Raw genomic sequence first — 20,088 nt, forward strand, 5'->3', positions numbered from 1 at the left:
TTTCAAAATGGCCGACAAATGGGCCATTTTTTAAAATTCCTGTATAAAAAAGTCTACTAAGAATAAAAATGTATCTTTTTTGACAAAATTTGCAACTGGCAATTGCAACTTGCTACAGATATTGATAAATTGTATTTGAAAATCTCGTAACTTTTTTATCTATGTCGAAACGAGACTTCAACTGGACTGAAACCTCAGAAGAATACATCCTTAAGTTCACTGCTTTTGTAATCCTGATTTCGCCTTTGATTTTACTGCTTTGTTAATATATATGCAATCATAATTTCGTCGATTTTAGTGTTTTGTCAGTGTATTTGCAATATTGTATTCATCCTTAAGACTTATTTGTAAATACATTTACTACCAAGACATACATTTTGGAAACTTTTGTGTCATTTCCCTTTTCGTATGACGTTTCTCCTGGGTTTTTTTCGCAAAAGAAATAATCATATGTAATAGGTATGCAAACATTTTTTCGCAAAAGAAATAATCATATGTAATACGTATGCAAACATTTTTTCGCAAAAGAAATAATCATATGTAATACGTATGCAAACATTTTTTTCGCAAAAGAAATAATCATATGTAATACGTATGCAAACATTTTTTCATAACACTAGTTGATTGGTTGAAGTATTGTTGAAGGAAAATCTTAAGACAGTAGGTAATACATAATGCAGTAGATCGGTTTACAGATTGTCGAGGTCAAAAGTCAGATATCATCTTCCTGTTGGATTCATCTACAAGTGAAGGTCATACAAACTTTAACCACCAATTGGAGTTCGTGAAGAACCTGACGAGAATCTACGATATCGGTCCAAACAATGTCCAAATAGGCGTGACCACCTTCTCAACATCTGTATATCACCAGTTCTGGTTAAACTCATACCACGACCAAGCCAGACTTGAAAGTGCTATCACCAGCATCCCGTACATATCCGGAAACACCAACACAGGAGATGGCATCAATTTCGTCACCACACAGGGCTTCTCGTCTGCTCACGGCATGCGCAGTGACGCTTCGCACATCCTGGTGGTGATCACTGATGGCCAATCCCAGGACTCAGTGACTACCGCTGCCATGGCGGACAAGGCACATAAAGCGGGTATAGAGGTGGTGGCGATAGGGATAGGCAGTGGAGTGAGGATGTCCGAACTCCAGGCCATCGCCAGCGACACCAAACATATACTTACAGTGCAGAGTTTCATTGCGCTAGCGTCCATCCAACACAACCTGGCAGCAACTACGTGCAATAGTAAGACTTATGTTACACTACCGAACATATTTCGAAATCAAATCCTCAATGATCTTAGTATCAAAATATTTCTGATACAAAAGTAATCTGATTACAATTAGGTGTTTGTTACTCCGGTTTGTAGCGGAGCACGAAGTAAGCGGAGTATCAGATTTTAATCAGATTGATACCAAAGAAGAGCAATAGTTTGGCTTATATATTGCAAAAACCTACTTAAAATGAAAATGCGTTTCATTCAGTTATTTCAATGTAAATAGTAGATAAGTGTTTTCATATTAATATTATTTGCGTTCGTGTATGGCAATTGCTCCCCAGAGTAATGCTAAAGTGGAACTTTGATTTGCGCGTACCAAGGAATTATTACAGATAAATCGGATAATAATGATAACAACCGCATCCGAAATGCTTTTGTCTGCTTCAATGAAAAGAAAATATAGAACTCAGTCTTAAAATCATTGGACAATCACACGTTTGACATTTTAAAAGTAAACAAATGACATCTGCTCATAATATCATTTATTTACCCTGCAGATGTTAGTGTCAGATTATATTCACATCTTTAAAGATGGTTTATTATTGTGATTGTTGTCCTCTTCTTATGATTGATAACTACCTTTACTTATAGTTCCTGCTCCCATCGTCGTAACGGCTGCTCCAAGTAAGTACTCCCTATGTTACATCACAAGGTTATCATACCGTTACAAACATAATTGTTTATTCAGAGACTCTGATTACTCTGGTTTATTGAAACATTGGAATTTATATATATATATATATATATTAAGTAATTAATGCTATGCATAACTAATGAAATAAGGAATATTAAATGCTATATACCTCGAGCCGGTATTTCAAAGGCGTGTCAAAGGTTAGTCGAGGATTAAACCTACACCAAACAACCAATATTCTCGTATTCTTTTATATTTTATTAACATGGGGAGGGCATCACTTTGGAAGAAGAAAATGAGTGTTAGGATTCCTATAGAGGTATATTAGGCATGTTATATTTTGAAATTTCAAAATTAGTTTTCGAAATTAACTACACTTTACGAAAATGGAGTTTAAAACAATATTCTGACTCTTTATAATTTCAGGCTGTAACACGTCACAAGCAGACGTCGTTTTCATCTTGGACTCGTCTGGAAGCGAAGGAAAAGCTAACTTTCAGAAGCAACTTCAGTTTGTCAGTAATTTCGTCACCAATGTACAACTAGGTCCACAAAACATACAAGTTGGTTTAGTGACATTTTCCGACATAGTTAAAAACGAATTTTACTTAAATACATACCACAACAAACAAGATATACTGACCAAGTTACAAAATGTTCCGTTTCGAGGAAGTACAACCCACACAGATCTGGGGCTATTATACGCTAGGCAGTACCAGTTTACATCTAGCCATGGCTCGCGTCCCAATGCTAAACACATAGCAGTTGTCTTGACAGATGGACAATCACAAAGTCAGTCAATGACACTTAGTGAAGCGTCCAAACTAAAACAATCCGGGGTGACGGTCATTAGTGTTGGTATTGGTACACAAGTCAGTCAAGAGGAGATTAACGGTATCGCAACAGACTCCAACCACGTCTTCTCCGTATCAACATTTGACGCACTGCATACGATACAATCGGAATTTGAGAACACTGCATGTGGCGGTACGTATTTGTGTATTTTTCCTATTTTACTTAGCATTGAAATGTGTCATAACATTATAACATGCAAATATACTGTAGCCCAAAGCGTAATGACCCTGTCAAAATAAAATTGATATGCAGATATGCAAACATGGAATTAAACCATTGACTTGTGAATAAAAACAAAAGTCTTGGGGCACTAATTTTTCCCTCGATGTTTCACCTTCAAATGATTGAAATAAGTTATGTTTGGCTTTCGGCGCATTCTAATTATGCTAAATATGATTTATTTTATTATTAATATGTTGGGCATTTCCTCTTTTGTCTTATTAGCGGAATATCATTTTCCATTGCAGGTCCAGCTCCCCCTGTCACAACTGTTTCCACTGGTAAATCCACAAGTCATAGTTATATTACTATAATACAGAGATCAGATTCATAAATCTAAATTTTTAGTTCATTGTTTTTAACTCAATAACTGCAGTATATCTTCATATTTATCTTATCACATTAATATTTAATTATTGATATGCTGCAGGAAAATAAATAAAACAATAACAGAGAGAAAGAAGCAAATAATTAATAATAACGCACCAATGCCAGATATGTTTGTGCAAATATGAATTACTCAAACAAAAATTAATTTTTTTGACTTTGCAGGATATCAAAATATTTATCAAATACCACATAATTTCAACACACACACAAATAAATATAAAAATGATCAAGTATAATGCATCTCATTGTTCTAATTTACAGAATGTGGCTCCACGCCGGCAGATATTGTTTTTGTTTTGGACTCCTCTGGAAGTGAAGGCGCCAGCAACTTCAATAAACAGCTACAATTTATGACAAACTTCGTTTCAAATTTCCACATTGGTCCACAGGACGTCCAATTTGGTCTAGTTACGTTTTCATATACCGCGAAAAACGAATTCTATCTGAACACGTACGATAACCAACAGGATATTTCAAACAAATTAAACAGTGTTGCCTATATTGGTAGTAACACACATACAGAACTGGGCCTACAATATGCAAGAGAATTCCAGTTTTCTCCTTCTCACGGTGCTCGACACAATGCTCAAAAAATTGTGATTGTTCTGACAGACGGCCAGTCACAAAGTCGTCCCGATACGATTCATCAAGCAGACTTGTTAAAGCAAATGGGTGTTAAGATTATAAGTATTGGAATAGGAACTGGAATCTCACAAACAGAACTGGTGTCTATGGCAACGGATCAACAACATGTATTCAATGTTGATAATTTCGACGCTCTCCATACAATTCAGTCAGAATTAAAAGATACTGCGTGTGGTAGTGGTGGTGGAGCAGGAGGAGGTACGTATTGTGACGTCATACTATTGTCATTAGTTTCATACTTTTTTGGTCCGTAACCTATGAGTGTAAGGAGTAACTTTCACATACACAGTTTTCATAAAAAAACAAAATATATCAAATTATACATCATCTAATTTTTAAACTTATCTAAACCATCTTATATAAGTTGTTCAGATACCATAAATTTATATTTAAAAGAGTATATTTTGTAAATTATATGTATATAATGTTATCTGGGAGAGAACCTGTATAGGCTTAGCCTGTTGTTTGATCCCATTTTATATTTTGTATGAAATAAAATTTGTTGAAATAGAAATTGTACATTACTTTGATAAACCGGTGCTTAAAAAGAAAATAAGGAACACATTAAGGTATTTTAGCACAAAGTTAATGGAAGTTCGTTGTATAGTTGGATCGAATAAGTCCAAGTATAGATGAAAGATGACGTTAAGTTGTAAATACTGTCTACATGTAGGTCATTATTCTTATTGTATTCTCAAGTCATTGGATGCTTTCACGTTTTGACAAGAAAATCTTGATTCATACTTAAAAAATGCAGTGTTCAATCTACGATTATTTTTCGTGGGTCCTTTTCAATGGTTTTTGTTAAAACAATGGGTTCCACAGTGTTATAGATACCCATTCCCAGAAATTTCATGGGTCCTTTTAAAATTCTGTGAGTCCAGGACTCGGGATGCGCATGTAGATTGATCACTGAATATGTCATTTTAAATAAATGCCGTAAATAATTGTAATGCTTTTTATAATTCAGCAACATCATTTACCTCCCCTGGTGTGAACACAGGTAAGATCAATTTATACAAGGAAATATAACTCATACATCTAAACATCTTTTTTCAAAATTTCTACCTGAGTTCAGGCTGTATAACGTAATTTATAGTTTATATAATTTATAGTATTCATATCGCTGGTTTATTGTAAGCTATTTAAACTTATAACGTTTTCTGATCTTCAAAAATGATAATATGATGTACCATTAATATGACTTTATTTGTCTGTCCATCCTGTTTAAAAGTTTGCCCTTGTCTGTTACAAAGTCATCTTTTTAATATTTAGTATTTCAGTAGTAGTATTTAATTTTTTATTGAACACTAAGAAATGGTTTAACTCACTCTATTTTACTTTGTATCGTATGTGGTAAGGTTGTTCCAGAATGAATATGAAGCATTTGATACTATGTGTGTCGATTATGGTATTACTCTTTGGTATAGAATACGCAGTCAGAGTAATTCTTTATTTCATCTAATCAGCTTTCTGCACATTTCTTCTTCTTAAGGTAATCTACACCATCGATATTGACGATTATATAGCACAACAAATCACACAAATGTAAATCATTGTGAAATTAAACCATAATCACATCAATTTTTGCAGTTTGTAGGGCTGATGTGGTGTTTGCTATAGATGCGTCGAGTGCAGAGGGACAAGCAAATTTCCAAAAATCTCTGTCGTTCATGTCAGAAGTTGTAAATGAGTTTCCTGGTAGTCCGGGTGATGTTCAATTTGGACTCGTTACCTTTGGGTCGCACGCTAGTTTAGATTTTGAGCTCTCGCAGTATCAAAGTAAATCTTCATTGATTAGGGCTATACAAAGTGCAGCCTACATTGGCGGGTCACAAACCTCTTGGGTCGCCGTGCATCTTGTGCACAGCACAGCCCTATCTACCTCTGGAGGTGCAAGACATGGCGTCAAACCATTTGTCGTTCTGATAACTAATGGCCCATCGTCCAGTCATTCATCTTTTCTAAGGGAGACAACTACGCTCCATCAAAACACCGGTGCGACTGGCATTGCTATTGGGATAGGAAGTCTGGTAAACTCGGAGGAGTTAAACGCATTTGCCCCAAATGGACATAATGTCTTCCGTATCACTAATGCAGATGATTTGTCGGGTCTCAGACATGCTGTTCATGATATCATATGTGGAGGTAACATTAATCAATCATAAAAGAAAATTTTTACACGATCAATGCACAAAATATGTATTTTGAAATTATGTATTTCAATAACACTTTCACGGGGGTTTCTTATGGTAGGACGTGTTTGATAAAATAAGTATTTGAACATTCATTAAACATGAATCTGATAAGTAGAATTATGTCACTTCGCTTTTTTGTTTTTGTTTGTTTGTTTGTTTGCCTTTTTATACGAGATTTTCTAGCAATTCATTGCTGCGGTATCTGAATGGCAACTGTTGTGAAATCCACAATCCAATCTTCACTTGTATTACAGGGACATCATCAGGAGTAACCACCCCTCCGCCGGCCTTAAAAACGACCTTGACAGGTAAGCAACCTCAGAAATAGATACCTTTTTTTAAAATTTCAATGTTCATTTGAAAAAAAATCGTTTTTAAAATTCTACAAAAATAAGAAATTTCATCAGATAAATGAAATAACGACGTGGACAATAGTTGGATTATCATTTTCGATCGTTATATTTTTTATTCAACATCATAGTTGATACTGTCTATTAACGTTCGTAACAATTAGGTCATGGTTGTTGGCTTTGGTCGAAAGAACAATTGTATACTCTTTATATCTTCAACTTTCTTTTTTAAGACTCCTTCCAGATTTTCCCTGACAGCTCTAAGTGATTTGCTTGTTAGTCGATCAGAAGAGAAGAGTAAATTGTTTCTTTTGATTTCGATTTTAAAAAGCTTAAACAAATCATTTATAATAATAAATAACAATAAATGCAATATGTTTGATAAATTGAGATTTGTTTTCTTTTATTTATATATAAAAATAATGATACTACATGTATGAACTAATTAGGTGCAATTTAAGAGATTATTGTCCCAAACATGTTGTGCACATGCGCAGGTAATCTAGTTAGTGATGGTAAAATTCGTCATTCCCTCGTCATAGACGGCACTGTGGGGATGCTTGCTGCCACACTCGCCGTTACAGATCGCTGTAAAATAACAAGTATCCATGAAGCATGTTCATACAAACAAAACCTGAATGTTGATTTTAATCGTATGAGTTCAAATCACTATTAATTAAGCCGCATTAATTAAACACAGGTACTTGTGACATATGTGACATGTTATTTTAATATAAAGGCTGAAATATTTAATTTTATGAATATAACAATACCGTTATATCTTATCAACTTGTCTACAGAGTGTAAACCAACTTGTCTACATAGTGTAAACCAACTTGTATATATATTGTAAACAATATTGTCTATATTACGTAAACCGACGTGTATATATCGTGTAAACCAACTTGTCTATATCGTGTAAACCAATTTGTCTACAGAGTGTAAACCAACTTGTCTACATAGTGTAAACCTACTTGTCTACATAGTGTAAATAAACTTGTCTATATAGTGTAAACCAACTTGTCTATATATCGTAAACAATATTGTCTTTATATTGTAAACCAACTTGTCTATATCGTGTAAACTAACTTATCTATGTCGTGTAAACCATTTTGTCTATATAGTGTAAACCACTTTGTCTTCATAGTGTAAACCAACTTGTCTATATAGTGTAAACCATATTGTCTATATTGTGTAAACCAACGTGTATATATTGTGTAAACCAACTTGTCTATATCGTGTAAACCATAGTGTATATATTGTGTAAACTAACTTTTTATGTCGTGTTAACCTATTTGTCTATATAGTGTAAACTAACTTGTCTATATAGTGTAAACCATATTGTTTATATAGTGTAAACCAACGTGTATATATCGTGTAAACCAACTTGTCTATATCGTGTAAACCAGCTTGCATATATCGTGTAAACCAACTTATCTATGTCGTGTAAACAAATTTGGCTGCATAGTGTTAACTTACTTGTCTATGTAGTGGAAACCATATTGTCTATATAGTGTAAACCAACGTGTATATATCGCGTAAACCAACTTGTCTATATCGTGTAAACCATATTGTGTATATCGTGTAAACTAACTTTTCTATGTCGTGTAAACCAATTTGTCTATATATCGTAAACAATATTGTCTTTATATTGTAAACCAACTTGTCTATGTAGTGGAAACCATATTGTCTATATAGTGTAAACCAACGTGTATATATCGTGTAAACCAACTTGTCTACATCGTGTAAACCATATTGTCTATATAGTGTAAACCAACTTGCATATATCGTGTAAACCATATTGTCTATATAGTGTAAACCAACTTGCATATATCGTGTAAACCAATTTAACTAACTTGTCTATGTAGTGGAAACCAACTTGTCTATATCGTTTAAACAAATTTGTCTACATAGTGTAAACTTACTTGTCTACATAGTGTAAACCAAGTTGTCTATATAGTGTAAACCATATTGTCTATATAGTGTAAACTAACTTGTCTATATCGTGTAGAACAACTTGTCGACAAAGTGTAAACAAATTTGCCTATATAGTATAAGCCAACTTGTCTACATATTGTAAACCAACTTATCTACATATGAAAAACTAACCTGTCTATATAGTGTAAACGTACATTGATGATCCCGTGTCATTGTAGTTCGTGTATTTCATGAGTATTAAAAATCACGAGGAAAACAATGAAAACGTGTCGATCACAGGTAGAACAAAACGTGTCGATCATAGGTAGAACAAAACATGTCGATCACATGTAAAACAAAACGTGTCGATCACAAGTAGAACAGAACATGTCGACCACAGGTAGAACAAAACGTGTCGATCACAGGTAGAACAAAACGTGTCGATCACAGGTAGAACAAGACCTGTCGACCACATGTACAACAAAACGTGTCGATCACAGGTACGACAAAACGAATCGATCACAGGTAGAACACAACATGTCGACCACAGGTAGAACAAAACGTGTCGACCACATGTACAACAAAACTTGGCGATCACAGGTAGAACAAAACCTGTCGATCACAGGTAGAACAAAACATGTCGAACACAGGTAGAACAAAACGTGTCGACCACAGGTACAACAAAACGTGTCGATCAAAGGTACAAAACGTGTCGATCAAAGGTACAACAAAACGTGTCGATCAAAGGTACAAAACGTGTCGATCAAAGGTACAACAAAACGTGTCGATCACAAGTAGAACAAGACGTGTCGACCACAGGTAGAACAAAACGTGTCGATCACAGGTACAACAAAACGTGTCGATCACAGGTACAACAAAACGTGTCGATCAAAGGTACAAGACGTGTCGATCAAAGGTACAACAAAACGTGTCGATCACAAGTAGAACAAGACGTGTCGACCACAGGTAGAACAAAACGTGTCGATCACAAGTAGAACAAGACGTGTCGACAACACAGGTAGAACAAGACGTGTCGACAACACAGGTAGAACAAGACGTGTCGACAACACAGGTAGAACAAGACGTGTCGACAACACAGGTAGAACAAAACGTGTCGATCACAGGTAGAACAAAACGTGTCGATCACAGGTAGAACAAAACGTGTCGATCACAGGTAGAACAAAACGTGTCGATCACAGGTAGAACAAAACGTGTCGACCACAGGTAGAACAAAACGTGTCGACCACACAGGTAGAACAAAACGTGTCGACCACAGGTAGAACAAAACGTGTCGACCACAGGTAGAACAAAACGTGTCGATCACAGGTAGAACAAAACGTGTCGACCACAGGTACAACGAAACGTGTCGATCACCGGTACAACAAACGTGTCGATCACAGGTAGAACAAGACGTGTCGACCACAGGTAGAACAAAACGTGTCGATCACAGGTAGAACAAAACGTGTCGATCACAGGTAGAACAAAACGTGTCGATCACAGGTAGAACAAAACGTGTCGACCACACAGGTAGAACAAAACGTGTCGATCACAGGTACAACAAAACGTGTCGATCAAAGGTACAAAACGTGTCGATCAAAGGTACAACAAAACGTGTCGATCACAAGTAGAACAAGACGTGTCGACAACACAGGTAGAACAAAACGTGTCGATCACAGGTAGAACAAAACGTGTCGACCACAGGTACAACAAAACGTGTCGATCACAGGTAGAACAAAACGTGTCGACCACAGGTACAACAAAACGTGTCGATCACAGGTAGAACAAAACGTGTCGATCACAGGTAGAACAAAACGTGTCGATCACAGGTAGAACAAAACGTGTCGACCACACAGGTAGAACAAAACGTGTCGACCACACAGGTAGAACAAAACGTGTCGTAAACAAAACGTGTCGACACAGGTAGAACAAAACGTGTCGACCACAGGTAGAACAAAACGTGTCGAGACGTGTCACAGGTAGAACAAAACGTGTCGACCACAGGTAGAACAAAACGTGTCGATCACAGGTAGAACAAAACGTGTCGATCACAGGTAGAACAGAACCTGTCGATCACAGGTAGAACAAAACCTGTCGATCACAGGTACAACAAAACGTGTCGACCACAGGTAGAACAAAACGTGTCGACCACAGGTACAACAAAACGTGTCGATCACAGGTACAACAAAACGTGTCGATCACAGGTACAACAAAACGTGTCGACCACAGGTACAACAAAACGTGTCGATCACAGGTACAACAAGACGTGTCGACCACACAGGTAGAATAAAACGTGTCGATCATAGGTACAACAAAACGTGTCGATCATGGGTAGAACAAAACGTATCGACCACAGGTACAACAAAACGTGTCGACCACAGGTAAAACAAAACGTGTTAATCACAGGAAGAACAAGACGTGTCGACCACACAAATAGAACAAAACGTGTCGATCACAGGTAGAACAAAACGTGTCGACCACAGGTACAACAAAACGTGTCGACCACAGGTAAAACAAAACGTGTCGACCACAGGTAAAACAAAACGTGTCGATCACAGGTAAAACAAAACGTGTCGACCACAGGTACAACAAAACGTGTCGACCACAGGTACAACAAAACGTGTCGATCACAGGTAGAACAAAACGTGTCGACCACACAGGTAGAACAAAACGTGTCGACCACACAGGTAGAACAAAACGTGTCGACCACAGGTAAAACAAAAAGTGTCGACCATACAGGTAGAACAAAACGTGTCGACACATTCGACCACATGTAGAACAAAATGCGTCGATCACAGGTACAGCAAAACGTGTCGATCAAAGGTAGAACAAAACATGTCGATCACAGGTAGAAGAAAACGTGTCGACCACAGGTAGAACAAAACGTGTCGAACACAGGTACAACAAAACGTGTCGATCACAGGTACAACAAAACGTGTCGATCACAAACTTTTTTTTATAACCCGATCATATAGATGTAGTTACCGATTTTGACACCATAGTTTCCTGGCATCCATTGTTCACATGGTTGCTGTGTGGGATCACAGTTCGGGTCGGGCTCGGCTTTTAGGGAGAAACTTGAGGTGTAGTCCCCTGGTTGGGCAAGCTCATGGATGAATCCGCTCTCTACGAGACAAAACGTTTGCTAGTGTCAATAATCAATATATTTAAAAAAAAAGTGTAAAAGAGATCAAATGTAGAAATTACATTATGGAAAATGGAGATGCGGGGAGATTATGTGTAAAGTGCAAGGATGCATCGACGATTGAGTAATATTTTCTTAAGTTCCTTCTTTTACTACATCCTTATATAGTATAGCCAGTTTAGGTTTGCTACTATTTTGGGGTTAGGTTTGCTACTATTTTGGACATGGGCATTTTTATGATCATTCTTAATCGTGCAATAATAAATGTATACTTTTGTAGCTTCTCATAAATTTTCAATATGTTAAGTGGAAAAATGAAAATAATAGGCTTTATGGTTTAGCGTAAAATACAAAGTCTTTAAATACACGGAAGACATTTAGAACTTACCGACAGGAATACCATCAACAGTGTCTACTTCTAGGATGATTTCACCTGTACCAGTTCCATTCACAGATGTGTATCCAAAATCAATCCGGAAAGTTCCTTGTTAATTAGACACATCTGATTAGTATAATTAGTATGTGTCTGTTGACCGAATTCAGCTAGAGTTGTATGCATTTAAAGGAAGGCGGATCACTAGACAAGTTGCCTATATGGGGTTTTTTTATTTCAAAGGGGCATGAAAAGAAATTCTGTGAATCTCACAAAAGATTGCATTTCCCGATGGAATGACATCAACGCTTATAATTATTTGTTTAGACTATTTTATGTACGACTACATTGATATATCAAGAGACCATTTTCCAAATCAATACGCAAAATCAATGTCACGATAACGTTGGTTTTTTTTCGTGCCAATCCCATCATCTTTCATTACATATTACGAGTAGAACGAGCCAAGGACAAAGATTTTGAATTATCGGTATTTTTTTTTTCTTCGATGTTTTACGCTGTTTTTACATTCTAGAAACAAAACAAAAGACAGTGATAGGAATTTTCTAGAACACAATATGTGCTCATATGTTGTAAAATTGGAAAACGACAGTATTGGTGGTGTATTTATCCTACCCTGTGGTCCGGAACTGGGGGTCACAGTAAAGGTGGTAATCTTGGCATCACCGTTGTCGTTGATTGGACAAGTTTTCAGGATCTCACAGAAATAAATGGGGTCCAGGTCAGCCCTGTTGACAAAGAACAATATAGTAAAACACTAATTATTCAAGTATGATATCGCTATAATTACACAAGTTCATATATCAGTAATATCATGTTATCCATATAACAAGACATTTTAACTATGATACTAAAATTTTCTATCCGTCCCTATTCTTGTCCTTTCTACACTTATTTTTAAATTTCTATTCATTTCTGTATAAGAGCGAAAACAAAGGCCAGGTGGTCATAACAGGCTAAAAATGTCTCCTCTGAGAACCAGCATGAAGTACGTCTCAGGTATCAAAACAACAAATATTAACCTAATAATAATAATAGGACGAATGACAAAGGAATCATGAAAATTGGCTCATAACAAGGTTCTTTTTTACAAGTACGTGTCAACTGTCGGTGTTAGAACAACGCCAGTTTTCGCAAAGTACAAGCTACTACATTTCAGTTAAAAATGCATTGTTGTGGCTTCGAACTTGAGGCGTAGAGGTGAACGGCTATTTGTAGAATGCCGGGCACTGCTATATCCGGCTAACATATAAAATGTAGGTTGTATATACTTACTTCTGTATCAACTTTATGAACTCTTCCACTCCGACGAGATCACAGAGGACGTCACATACTTCTTCTAAAGCCTTGCTGGTCTTTGAACCCAAGGCTTGACAGAGTGCTCCACACGTACCTACTACCCCACCGTCTGGAAAGTATTGTCGTAATAAAAACATGAATACCATGATATTAAAGTTATATGTGTCATAATTAAAAAATTAACATAGTATTTTTCTTCGACAATCTATTGAATGGTTTGGTGAATTAAACTGTGGAAAGCTTTATAATGCACAGACAAAAATGTATGATGCCTTATAGACATCAGTTACAACAAGAATTGATGTTATTAATTCGGGAATTCGGGTACTAGTAAATGGATTCCCGCGTAATGAGGTTCATCACAGGTATATTTTGATTTAACGAATCGTTTCGGTTTAATCAATACCAGCAAAAATAACTGATTCCTCTGATAATTAATACGACTTGATATAATCAATGATAACAGTGATACACAATTAGCAAGTGTAATAAGATAGACCAAGGATTTATACTTACTTGGCAAGACTAAATAACTGCACCAAGTAAGAAGTATTTTGCACCAGTACAAATACGCTAAAAGTATACAACATAAAGGATTTACAATTAATGTTACCTACTGAGTATAATGTTTAGAAGTGCGTCGATAGCTTGTCCCATAAACTGGATACACGTTGGACAAAGATCTACCCCTACATTTCCTCTCTCTTTGTTGTTCAGCTGGGTAATGAAGTGTTGTTGTTTGGTCAATTTTACAGTATATGGTAGGGCAAATGTCTGGGATAGCAGGGCCACTACGGCCAACAAGGCAAAGGACTGCTGTAATATAAATAGACTGTCGTTAGAGAAAGTGTTTAATATAAATGTACATATATAACAAAGCAGAAACGGTAAAATTAGTCTTTTTTTTAAGTTTAACGTCTGTTAGGCATAGAACATGTTTCACATTAATGAGTAGTATTCACCGTGGTCGATTGTCTGCAATATAAAGCATAAGACTTAACATGATTGAATGATTTAAATGCAAATTTCTGTGGAATTTGTATTTTATTTTGGAAAAGTCAACGGTAGACGAAGATTATATAGAGTGATGAGAAAAAACTACCAGCTGTTATCTTAACATTAAGGAGAGCATCAGATATTTTGACCTGGACATCGAAGAGGCATGACCTTGCTTTTGCATGTGTTATTAGTCGGTCATGTCATTTCGTAGATACCAGTCTTGAGCAGATTTACTTGACCTTGAAATGTGTCATGAACTCACAACAAGAAATACCATGTTGCTATGAAACTAATTGATGTGTATGAACGTTGCTATAAGCTGGTTTTGCTACTATTATCTCCCACTAGGATAGTTTGGTATGTCCTGTTCGCTTTAGTCTGGGTTTGGTTCAATACTGGGACAATTCTAACCGCATACTATCGTCCCTAGATACCTAAGGATGCTTCATTTTGTTTGGGCTGAAAGCAGCAATATTGCAATTGTGTCTATTTCGTCGATATTTGAAATAGTATCACTTAAAAGAAACTGTACTAAATTACTTCTATTACGTAATGCTTGGTAAGGTTAGTTGATTAGGTCTAGCGTCCTATTAACAGCTAAGGTCATTGAAGAACTCCCTTGTGTACAATGCGTTGCGTGTGTGAATGACGATATGTTTCGGGAGGCTGTGGTATAATTAAGCAATGGAATTTACGTTAGGCAGAGCATATGATAAAAAAATAAACTTAGATTTCACTGAGAACATTTTTTTAATTTTTTTTTTTTTTTTTGAAGTGTCCTTTTGGAATACTTCTACCATCACAATTCTCCGAAAACTGACAAAACTACCGAATAAAGACACGACGAGGAACAAAAGCTAATACTGATGTATGAAAATGTTCAAATGATTCAGAGAAACTACATAATCTACAAGAGGTTTCCTTTGCTTCAGCGCCAACACAGCCATATGTATGTATATAAATTATGTAATATGTATGTAGTTTCCTCCGTTAATTTAACTGCAACGGTACACTGATGTCTCATACATTCCCGTTGAGATAAATGGGTCTGATACATGGTATATATTGAACTTGTAACATACATGTATATCATATATAATAAGAATATCCACCAACCATAACTAATACATTCAGAATATATATACTACCAATAAATCGGCCCAGTCACCCGAGAATGCACTGACTCCTGTTGTTGTTGAATGGTGGAGGAAACCCACAGGTGAAAGCCACCGTGCCGTCATAAGGACAACAAACCCTGAGCAGGAGTCGAACTCCAAACTGAAGTCAGCAATGTATCATCACAAACCCGGAGTCATCCCAATTACAAATGATTATCGTCAACAGAATTGCATTAAAGTATTATCGAGCTTAAAGTTTGTTTTCATATTCCGTCTTTGCATATACGAAGTTATCTGTTGTTGGAGCTTGGAGTTGACAGCATATGTTGGTATACGTAATATCATATCTTTTAAGTAAAATCGACATATGTTTTATGGCGTAATAATCGATACCCTACCCTCAAAAACAAATACTTTTATAATATGTAGAAAAGAAATATCATTTTTAGATGTGTTGTGGGTTCACGTCATTCTTGTTTTGGATTATATCTTGACTATGATTTTAATTTGTTAGAAAGCTAGGTAATGATATCCTATAAGAAAGTACTTTGGCTCTGTCCTTTGCTCGGTACTATATTATAAGATTCTTTTCATATCAGGATTGGGATATTCTACCCGAGGGTCACAAAATATTGTAAAACCCAAGGCTTGCCAAGGGTTTTATTACATTGTGATTCCGAACGTAGAATATCCCTATCCTTAATATCAACATATGAAAGAGTATTTTTTTCTCGTACCTCGACGTTTTATTGCAATTTTAGTACTATGACTATCCATTTTGAAATAATTCGAAAAGAAAACGCGACTGTTAAGTAAATTCTCCATACATGAAAATTGCGTGATATTTTCAACGCAAATCCCGTTGTTTGTAAATTCAAAATCATACACGAAATGTAGTAATTTCGGTGACGCTGTGACGTCACAAGGCTGTATTGCATGGGTAGACATTCAATCCGCCTGCCTCAGGCGACGTGACTTTATGGCCCGAGACCAGTCAGTATTATACATGTAGGTATAAGTGTTATAGGGTGTATATACCTATGGTAGCTAAGTGTCAAGAAACAAGACGAATTGCTCTCCCATTGTCAGATTAACCAAATGCAAATTGCTTACAGAGGAGATTGATTTCCAAATGACCATTATTTCACAATAGCTGTTATTCAGGCGTTAAGCAAAACTAAACCAAACAAAAACGTTTTGATCACCATTTGTTCTATGCTTTTTTACGTTTTTAATTTTTTTTAATTTCATGCGCATAGGTCTTGGTAAAAATCTTAATGCTTGAAAATCCTATTTTCTTGTTAAAAGAAACCAAGATCAAATGCTAAAAACTGTAATTGAAATAAAAAATAATCACTACAGGCAATATTCAAACCCTGATAGAACCCCTGGGAGGTCAAAATTTTCTTGTATGAATTTTTTTTTTCATATGGATTTTTGGAAATTCGAGTTCATACCATAGCAGAAAATGGAATAAATTTCCACACATGTCAGTGCGCTTGTTTTTGAACTGTGGTCACTCAAAGATGTAAATTTAACAAAATATTTTTTATGAGAATTTTGCCATTTTGACCATATACACGACATATTAAAGCCATAATTTCCTAATTAGGTGTTTGATATATATGGGTGTTTGCAGAATTTATTATATAGAGGTCTTCTTAAAAATGTAGCATATTTTTTTCTCAGAATAAAAACATATGCTACCCCTACCCCTTAACTTTGAGCTGCAAAATCCGCTATTTTCAGGCATTTTCGCTAGGTTTTTTGTTTTGTTTTTTTTTCTTCTAGATGCCAGATTTAATTTTTTTTGTAGAAACAGTTCTGGTATTTAACTTTTGTAAATACATGTGTTTTGCATATCAATAGGGAAAATCAGGCGGAAAAATAGGGGGTATGTTCGTTTACTTGTATGCCCCATTTAAATAATTGTTATTTTTCAATATTCTAGAGTAAAAAAAATAAAAGTGCTCAATTTGAATTTACCATTATATGTAAAAATAAAGTGACAAAAGGGCATCATTTCGCACAGTAATGCTTTTAATTTGATTTTAATTACAATGAACCTATTAAAGATTTACAGCAAAAAATAACTCGGTACAGCTAAAGTCGCTCGCTCACTATTATTTAAGTAAAACAATTCAAGCAAAAAATGGTAAAACTTAGGCGGTACTCAAAGCGAAAAAATAGACATATTTCAAAATGGCCGAAAAAATGAGTCATTTAAAAAGAAAAATCTACTTAGAATAGAAATGTATTTTTTGACAAAATTTGCAACTGACAACTTGCTACAGATATTGATGAATTTGATTTGAAAATCTAGTAACTTCTTTGATCTATGTCTAAACGAAACTTCAACGTGACTGAAACCTCAATGTGCACATCCTTAAACAAAAACTATTTCATCAACGACTTCATGAATCCATTCAATCAAATTTCATGTAATATCATAGATAAAATAATAACGAGAGAGAAACTCCGGCAACCTACCTTCATGTTGCTCCGTCTTCAGCCGAAATAAAAATCACCGACGCTCTAGTCGAGGTACTTATTACAGAACCTGACTACGTTGATAAGAGGTTGGGTACTTATTACCGACATGACCGATAAGTTCTTCAGGATTACGGTCCGTAGCTAAAGTATGCTTAGTAACATAGACTCGTGTTTTCAGACACGATCACAATGTCGCCCTGATTATATGATCGCTTGAATTAATGTAAATTTTATTTTATTCATTCATTATAAGCCATACAATACAAAAACAATCAAATACAAGTGTTTACACTTATATTAATCCGTCCCGAATTAGACATTGACCATATTAGAACTTTGAAGACTGGACAGAAATAAATGTCTTTTAAGGATGTACGACATGTATTTTAGAATTATATCGGTTATATATTGGATTTTACTGTCATTCCAAGTATCATCAGTGTCTTATCCGTACGATTTATTTGACTGTCTGTCAACGTTCAAGCCATACATTTTTGAAAAAAATCCACAACAAAGCTTTATTGTCAGCACCTATTAACAGTAATACTATTGGAAGGGAACCACAAACAAGAGGCCCATGGGCCTTAACGATCACCTGAGTTCGTGTAGAATGAAACAAAGACATATAAACACTAATATACTGGCCCTTGAAGTCGGTCAGTGATTTTATAAATTTGACTTTTTAATCTATTAAGAGTATTTGCTTCATCAAACCTGTGAACTCAGAATTTATGAAATTTAAAGTCAGTTTGACCCTGTTTGGACCCATCCCTCTCGTCCCTCAGGAGGTCAGCGAGGACCGATATGGATGTTAAAACACTTTATCCCAGGCAAATAATTCTAATCAAGTTTGACTCATTTCCTATGAGCAAATAATGTAAAGTTAACTTAACCCCTCCCCAGGAGGAAACGTGAGACCCCAGGGTCATATAATTCACAATTTTCATAAAACACCTTAAGACCTTTCCATCTATAAAGCGTATTTGATTCTACCATTTCCAGAAAATAAGTAGAAGATTTATGAAGTTTAAGCCTATTTGACCCCTTTCGGCCCCGCCCCTCTGCCACCAGGGGGTTGGCCAGGACCAATAAGAATATGATATTAAAATGCTATCTCCGGCTGATAATTCTAACCAGGTTTGACTCATTTCCTATGTAAATTGGGCAAAAAATACTCATAAATGTGTTTTCCCTAAATAAACTATAGCAAACTGGGTTTTTTTGTTTTTTGTTTTTTTGCTATTTTTTTTATTTTTCAGAAGTTTTCAAAATGTAAAAGATACAAGTTAACCCCCTCCCCAGGGGGAAACAAGAGACCCCATGGTCATATAATTAACAATTTTTGTAAAGGACCTTAAGACCTTTCTATCTATACAGAGTATTTGATTCCATCACATCTGTGAGTGGAGTAGAAGATTTTTGAAACTTTAGTCAATTTTACCCTTTTGGCCCCTCCCACAGCCCCCTGGGGGTAGAGACCATGTAATTCACAAGTTTTATTGGCATTATGCCTTAGAAGGTTTGTGCAAAATTTCACTGAAATTGCTTCAGCGGTTTTAGAGAAGGAGTCGAAAATGTAAATTGTTTACGGACATACGACGCACGAAAGACGAAGTACGACGACGGAAAAAAGGCGATTAGATTAGGTCACCTGAGACTTAAAAAATAGCTTTAAAAGGATTTATTTCGAGCTGCTATGAACAGCCATTGTAAATGAGAGATAACCCGCCAATCCCCAACCCGACAGCTGTCCCATATAGGACTCAACCTGGCGACACAGAACCACTGATGTTTTCCATTGTACCAAGCTATTGTCTCCAGCTACTTGAAACTATCACAAAAATGTCCTTGAAGCCCTGAGCCCATGATAAAGGTGGGTGCCTTCTTTGGGCAGACGTACTCATCTTTGACATTTAATCAATGTTATCGTGTAAAGTAAAACTTCTGTCTAAAGGCTAGTCAGTAACAGCCACAAAGTATAGTATGTTTTACCATGCAAAATAATTCTGCAGTAGGAGCAAAAAATGGATGCACGGAAGGGGTGCAATATTTCACATGCATGTTGAAATTTTAATGTTTATCAAGCTTCATTCCAAAATAACATTGACGTTTATTTCACATACAAGAAGGCCTCGATATCGGACA

The 20,088-nt window shown here is 35.9% G+C and overlaps 2 protein-coding genes across 2 annotated transcripts in view; one reads left to right on the plus strand and one right to left on the minus strand.

Annotated features, from left to right (window-relative positions):
- The window catches only part of LOC138319651 (collagen alpha-3(VI) chain-like), a 19,580-nt gene extending 12,609 nt beyond the window's left edge, over positions 1–6,971 (plus strand). Inside the window, exons 15-23 of the mRNA XM_069262799.1 lie at positions 684–1,256; positions 1,882–1,914; positions 2,351–2,911; positions 3,247–3,279; positions 3,650–4,231; positions 5,004–5,036; positions 5,627–6,181; positions 6,486–6,539; positions 6,815–6,971. Of these exons, the coding sequence (XP_069118900.1) occupies positions 684–1,256; positions 1,882–1,914; positions 2,351–2,911; positions 3,247–3,279; positions 3,650–4,231; positions 5,004–5,036; positions 5,627–6,181; positions 6,486–6,539; positions 6,815–6,849 (2,459 nt within the window). The 3' untranslated portion in view covers positions 6,850–6,971. The remainder of the gene's footprint in view (positions 1–683; positions 1,257–1,881; positions 1,915–2,350; positions 2,912–3,246; positions 3,280–3,649; positions 4,232–5,003; positions 5,037–5,626; positions 6,182–6,485; positions 6,540–6,814) is intronic.
- Positions 6,959–18,093, minus strand: LOC138318413 (countin-3-like). The gene is made up of 7 exons (XM_069260741.1): positions 17,941–18,093; positions 13,951–14,149; positions 13,310–13,442; positions 12,650–12,762; positions 12,029–12,124; positions 11,481–11,621; positions 6,959–7,169 (listed from the first exon to the last, which is right to left on the minus strand). The coding sequence occupies exons 1-7, from the start codon at positions 17,944–17,946 to the stop codon at positions 7,084–7,086; spliced, it is 774 nt and encodes a 257-aa protein (XP_069116842.1). The 5' UTR covers positions 17,947–18,093; the 3' UTR covers positions 6,959–7,083.
- Positions 18,094–20,088: the final 1,995 nt, after the last annotated feature.

Source organism: Argopecten irradians, chromosome 3 (assembly GCF_041381155.1).
Source record: "Argopecten irradians isolate NY chromosome 3, Ai_NY, whole genome shotgun sequence".
In the NCBI taxonomy this organism is placed as follows: domain Eukaryota; kingdom Metazoa; phylum Mollusca; class Bivalvia; order Pectinida; family Pectinidae; genus Argopecten; species Argopecten irradians.

Bases quoted from the DNA above. Each gene is read 5' to 3' on its own strand.
- LOC138318413 (XM_069260741.1), bottom strand. The intron at 13,443-13,950 runs GTAGGTAACATT...AATACTTTCCAG, and splicing joins ACTTCTAAACATTATACTCA to ACGGTGGGGTAGTAGGTACG. The intron at 12,763-13,309 runs GTAAGTATATAC...CTTTGTCAACAG, and splicing joins TTCATAAAGTTGATACAGAA to GGCTGACCTGGACCCCATTT.